This window comes from Phycodurus eques, chromosome 4, assembly GCF_024500275.1.
Source record: "Phycodurus eques isolate BA_2022a chromosome 4, UOR_Pequ_1.1, whole genome shotgun sequence".
Classification (NCBI taxonomy): domain Eukaryota; kingdom Metazoa; phylum Chordata; class Actinopteri; order Syngnathiformes; family Syngnathidae; genus Phycodurus; species Phycodurus eques.
The window spans coordinates 16,373,244-16,389,927 of NC_084528.1; the positions used below are offsets into that span (position 1 = coordinate 16,373,244).

Here is a 16,684-nt window from a genome sequence, read left to right on the forward strand (position 1 = left end):
GAATGTGGGAAGAAGCCAGAGTACCCATAGAACGCCTACACAAGTACGGAAAGAACATGCAAACGGCACACAGGAAGGTCGGAGCCGAGACTTGACCCCAGGACCTTTCGTCTGTTAGGCAGATGTGCTAACCACGAGTCCAACGAGCCCTGTACTGAAATATCTCAACGATATTTCACTCTGTTCCCAAAGATTAAATTTTACACACTATTAGCTGTTACATCCCTCGGTCACAGCTACTTAGTTATTGATTTTGGAAGTAACAAAGTGTTTAAGGCTTGGCGGAGGTCGAGACACCCACTCTCTCGCAGCGAGTCCCAACCATAACTTGCTGTGAGAGATCAATAGGTGTGTTGTGGGGAAACTATCATGTATTTACTACAAATAATGTATCTTTGTTAATCTTTTAACCAGCACCGTATAGTGACAGGCAGATAATATAAATGCTCTTCCACTAAATGGCAGCAGGGACAATGAACGTCTGTATCAATTTATAGAATAATAGAACAACATAATAGCTTTTTTCCTAAACAGGCCCAGATTTCATCAGTGAATTAGTAAATTGAGACAGTATCTTGATTGTTTCAGCATACAGTAGTGCATTGAGCTACAAGTGTCCTCGACATAAGGGTTTTTCGAGATAAGACCCATCTTTAGAACAATTTTTGCTTTGACCTGCGAGTAAAATTTTTTTAGATATGAGATATGGTGGCAGTGAACTCCACTCACCTCGCCTTACAGCAAGCAACAGTTGGGCAAAGTGAAAACAATGTTCAAAAAAGAGGTTTCAAGCTGTTAAATGCCACTCCCAGTTAAAGTCTACTATCAAACTAAACATGAAACAAAGAGAATTACACATCTATTTAGAGCAACTGCATAGCTTCAGCTTCGGCTAACAAGTGCGCTCGGCTTAATACTAATAAACAATGCAAAACACCATAGACGCGATAACGCATGGCATGAGTATCACAGTTTTATAACTGTATAATCAACTGATATTTGAACACAAACTGTGGAGCAGCACATGTGGACACAATGTAACAATACTCACAGGCACGTTTTTCCCTCTGCAAAGAACGACTAATATAACTGTGGAATACTGAGAAACTGTCACCATTACCATTTGCATATATTGGTATGTATGTATTATACTGTCCGTACATGGCCATGGCACAACAGAAGGAGCAGCACAATACCCATTGAAGTGAGGCAAAAATGTTCCCAAAACTCTTGAATTCTTTACATTCTATTTAAGGATGTCATTAACGTGTGTGTAAAAATATGCAATATTATATCTTTTATACTGTATATCTTATTATTGTTATTATCTTATTTAAAAAAAATATTTTCTTGGGGGGAGAGGCTGGAACATATTAATTGCATTTCCATTCATGTCAGTACAGAGAGGATTTGAGATACGGGTGTGGTGAGTTACGTGTGTGGTCACAGAACAAATTTAACTCTTATCTCAAGGCACCACCATACTCATACTTTTTCATGACATATTTTTTGGGTGGTGTGCCGTGTTTTTTTTTTTTTTAAGGTTTGGCAAACCGTCTAATCTAACACAAGCTAATGGTGCTGCTGAGGCTTGTAAAAAAAAACAAAAACAAAAAAAACAAAAAAACAAAACATCCAGGGAGGAGCGCGATAGTGATGAAATGTTCAAGCTGCCAGTAATTGCGCTTCAATTGGGATTAAAGAAAAGCGAGAATATTAAAATGCCGGCGTATGCCCTGGAGGGGTGAAAGGAGACCACGTGCCGAGTGAGTTGGACGGAGGAGGGGAGGCAGTCAGAAATGAAAACAGAGGACAAGATAATTTAATGTTTTCTGTCATTTAGTGACAGAAGACATATTTCTAGTCAAATGAGAGCATGATGAACTGGGAAAGAGTGATAGGAAGCATCCGATCGATAAAGGAGGAAGGGGGGAACTGCATGACGAGAAGTTTTGACAGGTGTCAGATGTGAGTGGCGGCATTCTGAGACGCTATTAATACCTGCTCTCATTATCCACACCATTAATGCAGCTCCTCCTCGACGGTAAACAAGTGCGGAGCTGTCACCCGCACAAGAGTCTTTTACTGAGTGCAGTGTTTTCTGCAAATACAATCAACAGAAAGACATTGTCTAATGTTGAATGGATGGAGCGACGTCAGGGCTTGGCTGCTACATCTTGGCAGTCATTTGGTAGAAGTGTTCACTTGTTGCCAAAATGGCAGCTTTGTCTTTGCCCTTCAAACATGCCCACGGAAACAGAACTTTATTTGTTCGAAAGCATTTTTGGAATAGTACAAAAAAAACAAAAAAAAACAGCCTCCACGTAACCTGTGATCATCGCTAATACTACACATGGAACTTGTGTGTAAATTCATCTGAGAGGCGTTTACTTGCTTTGGTGCTGCTGTTTTGGTTAACGACAGAGTTCAAAATGGCTCATCAATCAACTATGAACTGAGATAATTAGCATTACTACCTGTTTTTTTCCCCTGATGGGCTCTGGTAGGTGTCCATTTTGGAAAGGTGTGGAAAACCCATTAGTTAATCTGTCTGATAGCTTTGTTTACATGCTTTGGCCCTGCTGTTTTGGTAAGCAACAAAGTTTAAATGGGCTATTAAATCTGTAATATCTGTGTGTGTGACCAAAAGCATCTACAAACTGAGATAGTTACGTTTTTTTGTTCTGATTTATTTTTTATTTTTTTACTTGGTGGAACAGGGAGGTGCAGGATATTCCTTAGTTACTTAGTCAGAGATATTTTGTTCACATGGTTTGGTGCTACTGTTTTGGTTACCAACGGAGTTCAAATGGTCTCGCCAATAATCTATGTAATGAAATGAACAGTGATAATTAGAGGTACTCTCCGATTTTGTTCCTGATTGCAACCGTGAGGCTTCTTTTGAGGTGGGTGTGGCATACTCATTATTTATTGAAAAGGTTTATGTGCTTTGGTGCTGCTGTTTTGGTTAGCAACAGTTAGGCTTTACACGATCAGGATTTGTGGGGGCCGATCACCGTTCAGCGAGTTAAAAAAAAAAAAAAAAAAAAAACGATCACCGATCCGATCACAAGATGGAGCAATGTAGACAAGATAAAGCCCAGTGATCATAAAAGGCAGGATGCGGTGGTATCGGAATACAAGATTTAATTGCAGTCGTCTGACATAGTGCAATCATGAAAGACCAAATTTGTCTTGTAGTCTCATCCAGGCATTATGTGTTGTCTGTCCAACACCGCAGACGTTTTAAAAAAATAAATTAAATAAATAAATAAACTTTATTGGTGTTCAGATATTTATGGTACTTCGTCAAAAGACACGCGACAAGGCTAAAAATAAACTAGCTTTTGGATTCAAATATACTGTACACGATGGTGACGCGGAGTAAATGTCTTTTGACGTCATTGATAGGATCGGCGAATTATGACATTAAAGCCGATCAGCCCAAAATGCTAATTATCGGCCGATACCGATCAAGCCGATCAGATCTGTGTGAAGTCTAGCAACAGTGTTCAAATGGGGTCATCAATTAACTGAGATAATTCGTATCCCACCCAATTTTTCCCCCTGTTGGTATCTGGTAGGTCTCTATTCAACTCATTCGTACATCTTTTGAGAGATGTGTTGCCGTGCTTTGGTGTTGCTGTTTTTGATAGCAACTGAGTTCAAATACTACTACAAATAACTACGAATTGAGATGATTAGCGTTACTACTGTTTTTCCTGATGGGAACAAGGAGGCGCAAGATACTCTTTCTCAATTAAATTAATCAGATATGATTGTTCAAGTGCTTTGGTGCAATTGTTTTAGTTGCAACCAAGTTCAAATGGCTCGTTAACTCATTTGTGTGTGTGAACGATAGCATCTATTGAACTGAGATATTTGGAGTTTCTACACTTTGTTTGGTTTTTGTTTTTCCAAATGGAAACTCTTTGAGGAAATGCGGTATATTTGTTTTTCATCTCTAACAAAGTGCACAGATGCACATTCACAGGGGAGGTCGAGTCCAGTGCATTGGGCTGTGGTGAATCTCTCATTTGCTGTAATCTCCCACCCCCACACTCCCAAATTTTCTTTAAGCCGGTGTTGGGTTGTGTGCAGCGCCAGCGGGCGGCCATTGTTGCTGGCTTGTTGGGAATGTGACTGAGCGGCGGATGGAAGGACAGAGGAAAGGAGTGGTTTGTGAAGGGTGAAGAGAGGTAATGGGATGGGTGGATGACGGGATGGATGCTGTGATTGAAATGCTGCCGGGCTGGAGAAGAAAAAAAGACTAAGGTCAAAATGAAAAGCTGTTAGGAGGATGCCAACTGGGGTGAAGCTAAATGTGAATTGAAAGGATGGAGTTGTAAAGTGAGCTCAGTGGAACTTCAGGAAGTATGTAGCCAAATAAAAGAAAATGCTTTTAATGAGAGGTCACGCGTGAGCAGAAACAATTTGATGCTGATTCAGCTGATTAGCTTTACCATCCTCATGGAGTTGGAGAGTTGAGAGGTTGTGCTCGTCGCAGATTAGGACGGGGGTGGGCGTGGGGGAGAAGTAAAAACAAGCAGAGAGAGACTGAGAGAGAGAGAGAGAGGCTGAGCAACTGCCAATTAAAATGGGCCAAACCAGAGCAGAAGATGAAAGCAGGATGGGGTGGGAAAAAAGAAACTAGATATCCACTCTCCACTCATTTTGTTCCGTCCTCTTGTCCCGCTCTCTCCTCTGCGCTCCTTCCTTCCACTCTCCCGGCTCGCTGTGGAAGCGCCGCGATTATGCCGCAGACTTGAGCTGCAGAACAAATCACATTTAGCAGAAGTGTGGGGGGGGGGGGGGGGGGGGGGGGGCGGGGGGAGGCAGGGAATGATTCCCACTTGGTCCCCCACTTTCCAAAAAAACAAAAGGAGGGGGCAGAAGGGTGCATGCGGGAAGGGAGACTTTTGTGCAAACTAACATGTGGGACGGATAATGAGGGAATGGCGTGAGGAGACCACAGGGGAGCGTTGCAACCGTTTTCACAACCTCGGATGAACCAGAAAGGAATAATCCACATCTGAGGTGGAAGATGTATCATGACAGTATAGGATAGCAGAAAATGTGCAGTTTACTCATTATGGGTTGGAAACGCATCTAAAAGTCTTTCTCAGAAGAGTAGAAGGTGTTGTAGGGCCAACAGGAAGAAACAAATCCTTGTTTTTGTGTTGTTTTTTTCTAATACACTTCCTGTGTAGGCCTTGTGTCCCAATACTTTTTTCGATTAACACAAATAAGTTGCCGCAATTTTTCTTTCTGGTTGTGGATATGACAACTATTTAAAAATGTTGTGGAAGCTCTACCAAGTAGAATGGAAGCTGTTGAAGCTCCAACAGGAGGAACCAAATCCTTTATTTCTATCCACTTTTACTGCCTGCAGTGTACAGGTATCATCGCGTCTCAATACTTTTGTCCATAAACAAAAACAACAACTTTTAATAGAGGAAATTATGAGACGGGAGCGTGATTCATGTTGGTGGAACGGGCGGCAGTGAGGTGAGCTGAGAAGAGGACAACAAAAGAATGAAAGCTGTGTTAAGGATGATGTTTTATTTATAGATTGAGCTTTTTTCCGTTACCTTTCTGTGCTCTGCATTTGATTGGCAGTCTCCCCAAAGGAAAGAAAGAGAGATGAGGGATGGCATGATAATTTTAGACAGGAATTGTGGCTGCAGGAGTGCTCCCTGCATGGAAAAGAATACGTAAACTGTCATTAACCTGGAGCAAGTGTTCATTTTGCACTCGGGCCAGCGCACAAAATACATTCTCCATGCATGCTGCAGAGACTGGCTCACTTCGCTGACTCAAGGGATGATGGGAAAATTGAAGGTTCGGATGGGAGGAGATGGAGCGGTCACCTGCGGGTGACCTGGCCCCCCCCCCGTGAGACCAACAAGGCGCTGTTATTGTTTGAAATTAAAAGCGGTAATAACAGAAAGGGCTGCGCATTGTCGTCCCCTCTGCATCGATTGTCTTGTAAATCCCTGGCCTGCCCACGGAGGCAACACAAGCTCCTGGCCTGCCTCCAGTGGAAAGATAATAAGAGTTAATGAATAGAGAGGTAGTGGTGGGGGCGTGGGGCCCCCGGGTGTGGTCCCCCCCACCCTCTTCTTGAAGGATGCACAAGGGTTCATTTGGGGCGCAATGACACAGCACATCTCTTATGTTGACGCATTCTCAAGGATGTAACGAGGCGGTCACTCAGCAGGCTAACTCAGGAGATACCTCTAGAATTTACCAACATTGAGCGGTCCAACTGGCTGCCTCCCAAACCCCCACACCCTACCTCACCCCCACCACCAGGCCCCTTCCACATCTTACCCTCATGCCTGCATCATCCAGCAACATAATCATTGTGTAACCCACTGATGCTGGGACAGTTTTCTGCATTCAAAAATAGAGACGGACATCATAATCGAGGAATAAATATTGATATCAGTGTACCGCATTGTTTTCTCTGATGGTAAAGTATCAATACCCAAGTGTCAAATAACAATATTATGGTTGATGTTCCGATATCATAGGTAGTTTTCTTCCCTTGTAGTGTTCGTCTGCGTATTCACTACTGGTGACTTCCAACCTATTGTCCGTTGAGTTTTATTTACTTAGGCCATCGCCCTGTCGAATCGAAAAGTAGTGCCTTAACACCATCTTGTGCCATCTACTTATCTCAATTATACCTATATAAGTTCCAAGTCGTAAATGGTTTTCTTTCAACATATTGGTTTTTACACAATTGCTGTATTGTGATACTATTGGTACCGCTGATATTGTATCATCAGTTACTCTACAAAATGTCAAACCTCGTGTAATTACAGTGGAACCTCGATAGAATGGGTTAGGACTAGGGGGTTGTCCGATATAGCAAATTGTCCGTTACATTGACGCACTTTTTTGTTTTGAGGCCATATTCAGCCATATTACTATACAGTCCAAAATCATTGTTTTGTAGGTTTTTTCGTGGCCTAAAACGCCCAGTACAGTACAAAGTTATTGCAAATAAATATAAAAAAAAGCTTGAAAACGTGTGAAAGTTTAACATTTTATCCAAACTTATCACGCCATGGTGGCATTGTTCACGTACAGTACTCATCGTAGGCGAGTCGCTTTCATGAGCCACAAGGAATTAGTGTGCTTCCTATTTCCAAATCTGTTCCCAAAGGGAAACGGCTTTACAAAAATATTTTACTGTACCAAAAACAGCATTTTACAAACTCCAGAGACTTGTTTTGTATTCCGCAGGCTTAACAGCCGCCATGCCCCCCTCTCTCTCTCTCTCTCTCTCTCTCTCTCTCTCTCTCTCTCGCTCTCTCTCTCTCTCTCTCGCTCTCTCTCGCTCTCTCTCGCTCTCTCTCTCTCTCTCTCTCTCTCTCTCTCTGCGCTATATGTACAATAGATATAACCATCATCACATGGCCGCCACGTCTATGCGCCACATTCAACATGGCCACAATCGATCGTATTGTTTTCTATTATGATACATTGTTGATACAGATGTAAAATATTATGGCTGTCTGTATGCGCACTTTGTTTTATATTTGTTTTTGTTGTTTTATACAGTATTCTCCTAAATACTGTAGATATGATGTATCGATTGCTGTGATACAATTGGCATCGTTAATACTGTATAATGAGTGACCATATTATTATTATTGTAGGCATCATAATATGACAATTAACAGAATGGGGTTGGACAAAATATCAGCATCAAAATATGGCAATGTTTCATATTGTTTTCTGATATGATACAGTATCAATACGCAGCCGTTAAATATTGATATTATGGCTGTCCGGTGTCCAAACAGGGACACTTTATGACATATATCGAATATGATGTGTATGTCAATATTTTCTTACATCGATATTGTATCATATCGATTATGACACAGTCACTGCATCCTGATACTATTGCTATCGTTGAAATTTCCCAGGTCTCTCGAATGCAGCATTAGCTGAGCCTCGTCTCGACATACCTGCGCACCAATTGTTTATTTCCCCCTGCACCAAGGAGGCTAAGGAAAATATAATGCATTTGACTTTGCCTTTAGTATTCCTCCAATAAATTTGACTGCACACCGTGACAAAATGAGGTTGTTAAGATGCATAGACTCAAATAAATAAATAAAAAACAACAATATAGAAAAAATATAAACAAAGGGTTATATTATATATACAATATCGTACAGCATCAGTTATAGAGATTCGGCGAAATAGCTGTGCACAAATGCTGCCAATATAAATACCTAATATAGAACAGATTTTTGTAGTGCAAAATCATGTTCGGTAACTATAATGTATATGAATAGGACTGCAAGGTTTCACCCAGCCAAGCAGCAAAAAAAGATACAGTACACATACAGTGTTGCCTTGAGATACGAGTGACTCGATTTACAAGTTTTCAGATACAAGCTGTCATTTGACTGATTGTTTGCTTTGACTTGCGAGCACACTCTTGAGATACGAGCACTGTACGGTGGCAGTGAACTCAACTTTACTTCACAACAAGCAGCGGATTGGCAGATGGTGAACAATTCTTCTTCTTCAAAAAAGCTGTTTACTGTCAAACTAAACAAAACAGAAATAATTATGTGGATATTTAAAACAACCACGTAGCTTTAAGCCCCCTTTTTAATGCTAACATACAATACAAAACACCTTACACTGGTTAATGACAAGCACCAGTGTTGAAGTGCTATAACCCACCCTTAAGGCAATGGATATTTGTACCCCAAGGGTGGAGCAACACATGTAGACAGATAATATATCTAGACTCACATGCATATATTCTTTATCCTTTGTGAAAAATTACTGATATTACAGCAGCTTACTGAACCAGTTGTTAAACACTTGTTGCCAAACATCCATCCATTTTCTGATCCGCTTATCCTCACAAGGGTCGCGGGATTGCTAGAGCCTATCCCAGCTCTCATTGGGCAGGAGGCCCGCTTCACACCTACGGGCAATTTAGAGTCTTCAATTAACCTACCATGCATGTTTTTGGGATGTGGGAGGAAACCGGAGTGCCTGTAGAAAACCGACGCAGGCACGGGAAGAACATGCAAACTCCACACAGTTTATTTTTATATTTTGCGTTTTTTAAATTATTTTCTAATGAATATTTTATTATTATTATTACAGCGCACCATAATTTTTATCGCTGTCATTGTTGTCCAATAAAATGTTTGTGTGGATTTCAAATAGATTTAAAATTTGTGTTAAGTTTCGGTTCTGTGAAATTGATAACATTACGGCTGGAAAGGAAATTGGAAAATCTCATCAGATACACTTTTATTTTAAGCTGTTTTTACTTTTATTGTTTTAATATATATTTTTATATATATTTGTTTTATATTCTTAATAAAGGGTTGTTCATCAGTGATTAGGGAGGGATAAAGGAAATGTGCCCTCTGTTGCAATTTTGAGCTGCCTTTGGAATCAACCACCACATCGTTTATTTTCCCTTTTTACTTCATTATTCATGCCCTGTATTTATTAATCATAGTCGCTCACTTTGTCATAAGCCCTAATTTTTTGTTTGTTTTGTATCTTAGTTTGTTTGTATAAAAATCTCGAATCTCGGTTTTGTATTGATTCCCTTGAGGTAAACTAAGCCTCTGTTACTGAGTAACGAACCCTCATAAGTCCTATTAGCCACTAACAACGATGTTTTCCTGCTTTTTTTTTTTTTTTTTTTTAAACAAGTGAACCCTTCAAAAGTTAAAAAAAACAAAAACAAAACAAAACTGGTGAAGCCCTTGTATGTCTTGAAATTGACATCGGTACATTTAGACTTTTGCTCATAATTCTGGAAATACAATGCCGGCAGTATGCTCTCAAGCATTTCATTAAATAATTACACATATTTAATGACCATTTTATGCTACAATACATACATGCATACAGTACATGCATACATCTACTTTAGTTTCTTTGTATGGTAGCTGAAAGCCATTTTTTTCTCAGCTGCTTAACACAACAGGAATCTATTTTGGGTGAAGCACTTATTAAGGAAAAAATGCATTTTATACAATACAATAAGGTTATTTTTTTCCATCCTTAATTTTTAACTCTTTCTTCTTCATTATGTGCAGTCGCGCTTCCATTCAAAGCCTTCAGTCTGAGTGGTGATGAGTCATTAACAGAAGAAGAGACACGTGGCGTTGAACTTGTCAGGACACAGAGCAGGCGACGCTAATGTCTGTTCAAAACAGTGGCGTCCCAACTTTAGCGTGCCTGGTCAATGAGTAATAACAGCCATTAGAAAAATAATTGGAACAGAGATGGTGGGTCGGGACGCTGCCCGATATGAATCACAAAATTGATGGATGGAATGGACTCCATCATAACTATAATTAGTGTCAACTGTCGAAATGGTCTTCATTGTTCGCTTATTTTCCTATGGGTTTTATATCTGCACTGTCTGTCTTGGTTGCTCCCACATGTGAAAACATATGTGTGTTTCATTCAGGATTAAAAATTACATTCTATAAGTAGCGATGCAGATGGATGAAGGGATCGCATGGTGTCAAAGTATCTTAATTGCAGTTCGCTCTGCACATGCGTAAGGACATGCTCGGTTGCAAATCAGAATGAGACATTTTTTTTTGTATGAGCAGAACTACAATGTTTTTGCTTGTGGTGCAAAGAAGTAAAAAATAAAATAATAAACAAAAACAGCAATATTTGCTCAAATACCTGCTTGTAGAAAAAAACTAAGAAAAGTAATTAATAATTATAATTGTCTGTCTATTTAATACCACTCAAATATTTTTACATATTGTTATCTAATCATGTAACTCCCATTTGTTTTATTTTTATCTATATGCAAAAAAATATTTACAAATTTTGAGAAACAAGTCCAAATTCTGTTTTTAATGAGAAAAAAATAAAGAAAAATATCCATCCATCCATTTTTCGAGCCGCTTCTCCTCACTAGGGTCGCGGGCGTGCTGGAGCCTATCCCAGCTATCATCAGGCAGGAGGCGGGGTAGACCCTGAACTGGTTGCCAGCCAATCGCAGGGCACATACAAACAAACAACCATTCGCACTCACATTCACACCTATGGGCAGTCTCCAATTCATGCATGTTTTTGGGATGTGGGAGGAAACCGGAGTGCCCGGAGAAAACCCACGCAGACACGGGGAAAACATGCAAACTCCACACAGGCGGGGCCGGGGATTGAACCCGGGTCCTCAGAACTGTGAGGCTGACGCTCTAACCAGTCGGCCACCATTTCAATAAAATAATAATAATAAAAATTGGACAGCATTGACATCATGCCTTTGAGAAAACCATTATCAGGAAGTTGAGGAACGCAAAACAAATTGCTGGGCACATCTTTTGAAGTTGGGGGCTCGGCATTCATTGTGCTGGGTGGGGGGTTGACGTTAGGGTTGGGTGGCATGCGGCCTCAACAACAAACATGAAGTACATGCTGATCAAACCATAATTAATCAGTGTCCTCGTTACTCGACTTTCAAGATCAAAGAACTGCTCCGCTGGGTCGCGGTCTAAATAGATTTGGACTTTGGAGTTTATTTGGAAACATGGGAACCGAGTGCGTGTGTGTGTGTTCAACTATTTGCGCCGAAAACGTCACCTAATTGCTCAAAGCTGCCACAAGATGGCAAGGAGGTGTTTTGAAGTGATAAATAATGACTGAGACGAACATTTTTGGATGTCGGAGAGGAACCAAGTTTAGCCTAGGTTGTTAGTGGAAGTTACGAAGCGTCTTCGCCGCATATACACTCACACTTATTTTTAGGGGTAATGTTGTACATGACTGAAATTATATTAAAGTGTTTTGGGATCATATTTTTACGGTTTAAACTATTAATATAGGCAATTTTAAACATTTTGGGGGTTCAATTGCTCATGCTTTTTCGCTATTCACGGCAGCGCTCAGTACCTTTTTACTGCAATTGTAATCATCCTCATTATGAACCCAAAGACACATAACTGATTCTCTTTGGCTGTATCTCGCTTTTCCTCTCATGTTTGGGTCTGTAGGATGAACAGCTTGGGAGGCGGAAATTGTTTTCATTTTTGAAAGGTTCCATTGAAAAAGAACTGGTAAGTTAACTTTTTCTGTTTTTCTCCACCCTTACAGCGTGTTGTCAGGCGGTCCAGGCAGAGAATGTCACTGTGTTGGAGGGCGGCACGGCCCAGATTTCCTGCCGCCTGCAGAACTACGACGGATCCATTGTGGTCATCCAGAACCCTCGCCGGCAGACGCTCTTCTTCAACGGCACGCGTGGTGTGTATTTGCAAAATTGTCATGCACCACTATACCGTCAAACACAGTGGTCATAACCCAAAAACACACACACACACACACACACAGTCGTGTTACGTGAAGTCAAGTTATGTGAAACCAAGTTACAGTGAAGTAACGTTGCATGAAGTTTTACCTTACTGGTCGCCTTACGTGACGTTGCGTTACCTGATGTTGCGTTATTTGATGTTGCATTACCTGGCGTTGCATTCAGTGAAGTTGCAGTATGCAACGTTGGTTACGTGATTTTGCATTGCGTGAAGTCGCGTCGCGTGAAGTTACGTGAGGTCTCGTTATGTGAGGTCACATTAAGTGAAGTCGCGTTACGAGAAGTTGCGTTACGTGAAGTCGCATTGCGTGAAGTGGTGTTGTGTGAAATTGTGTTACATAAGTGGTGTTTGCCTTCAGTGAAGTCGCCTTACATTAAGTCACGAAGTCAGTCTTTACGTTGTTCCATCGCATTAGATGACATTGCGTTACGTGACGTTGCACTACGTGATGTGTGACATTGTGTTGCAGGATGTTGAGGAGGGGGTCCTTGTGATAATACAGTAATTATATAGATGCGTTAAATAATGTTGCATTACATTAAGTCGCATTAAGTGAAGTTGCGTTACGTGGCATTGTGTTATGTTACGTTAGATTATGTGAACTTGTCTTTTGTTACGTTGTGTAATGGGAATGGGGGTGTTTTGTGACATTGCGTGTTGTGATGTTATGACTCCTGCAAGGTGCCGAAATACCTCACTTTTGGCATGTTCTCAATCTGAGTACTTTTAGTAGGAAGTTGTGCCAAAAGGATTTGCACATTGTCACATTCCATTTCATTGTGTTACGATTCACTGGTTTACATTCTGTTAGGTTATGTTATGGTAAAGTGTGAATGGGCTTTCATTCACAACTGGTTCAGTATCTTGCTCAAGGAAACTTTGACATGGTCTCGGGGCTTAGGATCCAACCCACAACCTGCTTGAAGGGGAACGACCCCTCTACCACCAGAGTCATGCAGCCCCATTCCATTGGGTGATGTTTGGTTGTATTACGCTGCATTGCTTTATGTTATGTTGTGTTGTGTCACATTCTAGTTCGCTACATTGTTTTATGTTAAGTGCACTCAAATTCTTTATGACACGAAAAATTAACTATTAGCTCCTCACAAATAACAGAAATGTAGCCATCGAGTAATCATCATTCTCTATGAACTGTAAAGAAGCCTGCAGTTTTGTTTTGATTAATTTGTTTTCTCTTGCTCCTGCTTGAGTTGAAGTTTCCCCTGGCAATCCTGTCATTCTTTACAAACCAAATTCAGCACTCTCCGATTTTCTTTCCGTACTTTTGTTAACGCTTCAAAATTGCTGTAGTTCTGCGCTCCACTGCGTGCACATCGAGATGCAAATGGCTTCACTTTGCCATTTGAGCATTTCCTCATTAAAAAGATAACCAACGAGTTAATTGAGGTGACTGTTTCATTTCCTACCCAAACTATGTGACTGCTTTCAAAAGGACAGTCCCTGCACCGTTAACCTCCAATGATGAGTTGACGACACATAGTGGCTCTTTATTAGAGCGTGGCCTTGCTGATGTGCTAAAATTGTTATGAGACCACTGTTAGATTCAGTCAAGAGCCTTGGGCTAGGTAAACATCACTTTTTCCCCTTTAATCAATTCTTTTCAGCAAGCTAATGTAGCCTTTGAGCATGACATACAAAGAGAAAATGATGATGAAATCTCAAGGCCAGTTAGCATTGAATGCCTTTTGGGATATTGCTTTTATTAAAATAATCATTCAACTCCAAATTGACTACATTTGTATAGCCATTTGTGTTTGTGATCTTGGCTTGAGGCCAAGTTTCGGACAACTGTTCTTCCAAGTCCTTCCTCGAATATGTCTGAATATATGATACAGAGCAGTAATTTAATTGAAAAATGAATGTACCGTAATTTCTTGTGTACAATGTGCATTCCCCGCCCCCCAAAAAATTGTTAAAAGTCAATAGTGCGCATTATACATAGGTATAGGGGCAAATTGGGAATAAAAACTCACATTTTATAAATGTATCCCGCCATCCTGTGGTTATAAAAAACTGTACACTTTCATTCCAATATGACAGGGGTACGTATGACTGCATATATGTACATTTGTGCTCATAAGTTTACATACCCTGGCAGAATTTGTGAAATAGTGTTTTTTTTTTTTGTTTTTTTGTTTTTTATATGACTGATGACAGAACAGCAACCATCATTAATTTCTTTATGGTTATGTTATGTTTAATGATAATGCTTTTCCGAAATGCTTGACCATTTAATTTGAATCCCATTAATATTAAATGTGTTTCACCTGGTCCTTCATGTTTTCTTTAAAGAATTGTACCCATCTTACAAATTCTGCCTGGGTAATCAAACATATGAGCACAACTGTGTGTTTTCTAATTTACTAAATAAAGTAGGGCTATGGATTTCAAAATAAGAGCAAATACATTTTTAAAAAGTAAGTGTTCAAACCAAGTGCTTAACAAAATACAGATAATACTTCATGTTTTGATCATATGGGTAGAGGCAAAATCATGCATTGTAAAAATGCATTATACATAGGTAGAAGGGTTTTCCAGAATTTTGAGGTCAATTTAGGGGGTGTGTATTATACATGGGTGCGCATTATACACGAGAAATTGTGGTATTTGTGTAAATTTATGTAAAATTATTGCTAAATTGTCCAAAAAGGGAAAGTAACAGCAATGCGTTGTGTCATGTTACATTGCGCTGCATTACTCTCATATCTCAAGGCACCACTGTACTACAAAAAGGCTAAGTAACAGCCTTAGGGTCGTATGACAGCAGTACGTTACATTGCTTTATTTTGTATGGTGTTGTGTTACATTGCGTTTTCTACAGCAGCAAATATGTTCTTCCATTTTTATCGTGCTTGTCCTCATCAGGTTTGTGGGTGAGCTGCAAGCCCATCCCAGCTGACTTTGAACAAGAGGCAAGCTGCACCATGGACTGCTCGGCAGTCATTTACTATAACATTCACAGTCACAATTTAAATTGGAATTAATTTGGTGTGAATTGGCACAAAATTATCGCATTGCATAATATCGCATTATGATCTATTGAATTAGATCTGGAATATTTTCCAGCTACATCTCTGTGCCTGTGCACAAATAATAATTATGTGTGCAAAACATACAGAGTATACTGATGACATGAAGTGCTTGATATGAAAACACCATAATTTTCCATCAGTTTAAAGTAGTTAGGGATTTGGGTATATACAGGTAACATTTATATTTAGGTAAAAAAAAAAAATGTTTTTAGCACTAAAAATACATTTTTGTTTTCGATTAATTACACTTCTTTACTGTTGAGGCTGCTTGGATTGTCATCATTTTTCTCTCGCTCTCTCAGTTTCATTCAAGTGTTTGTAGTGTGTTCGTTCGACTAAGTAGATGGGCACCCTCGCCGTTAATGCGACGGTTAAGTGAATTAATCGTGAAGACTCTCCGCACAAGAACATGAATGCCAGACGTTAAACCCTCTGATGAAGAGGGCTTGAATGGACATTCCTTGCCTCCAGTAATCTTGAGCGATTACACGTGTTGGAAGAGCGGCTTTGACTATTTAATAGTGAGCGTCCCATTCACGTGGTACAACATCCACTTATTTGTTCCAAATTGAGGAGTTGAGGTGGCTGTTTTGGGGGACAACCTCCACTTCACCACTCATCCACCTGATAGCTTAGCACTGTTAAGTGTTTAGAGAGAGTTGAGCTGGATACCCTTCACTGGGGTGTAGACTTTGGGAGAGTTGGATGGAGGATGAAGCCTAATCAGAGCAAGGAAGTGTCATAAATGACTCAGGAAGAGAATGTAAGGTTAGCGAAGGTGAAGCGAGGGAACGGATAACCAGGGATCGATGGAAGATGATCCTGATCTTTGGGTTAAACGTGAGCATGTACGAGCCTCGCTGGGGAAATTTGTTGGCAACGTGAACGACATCTGTCCGAGTCCATCACTTGTAGGTCTCTTCCATCCGTCCATCTGCTGCACCACCACACAGGTCTCAAAGCGTGTTTAATTGTCGAAATAAGACCATTAAATCAGACTTCCTATTTTACAAGCAAGCAACTAGTGGCCATGACTTTTTTTTTTTTTTTTTTTTTTTTTTTTTTTATGAGAAATGGGGGCAAATAGCTGCCACATAGTGGTGGGGCTGACCAAATGGACGCTACTCAGCATGCAAATGAGGTCGGACCATAAAGACGAACTTGGACTCGGGAGGGAGCGTGACATTTAGTTGCCATTTAGTTTAGAAACAGGGGCTGTTCTCTAACAACTGCCATCGAGTTAAGTCCACCGTGGTATTTAAAATGTTAACCCCTAATCTGACTACACTGTGA

General features: G+C 40.3%; 1 protein-coding gene across 3 annotated transcripts in view; it reads left to right on the forward strand.

Annotated features, from left to right (window-relative positions):
* Positions 1-16,684, forward strand: part of cadm4 (cell adhesion molecule 4) — a 253,651-nt gene that overhangs the window by 192,492 nt on the left and 44,475 nt on the right. For all 3 annotated transcript variants that reach the window (XM_061675622.1, XM_061675621.1, XM_061675623.1), the window contains one exon: positions 12,124-12,270. In XM_061675622.1, coding sequence (XP_061531606.1) covers positions 12,124-12,270 — 147 coding nt within the window. The remainder of the gene's footprint in view (positions 1-12,123; positions 12,271-16,684) is intronic.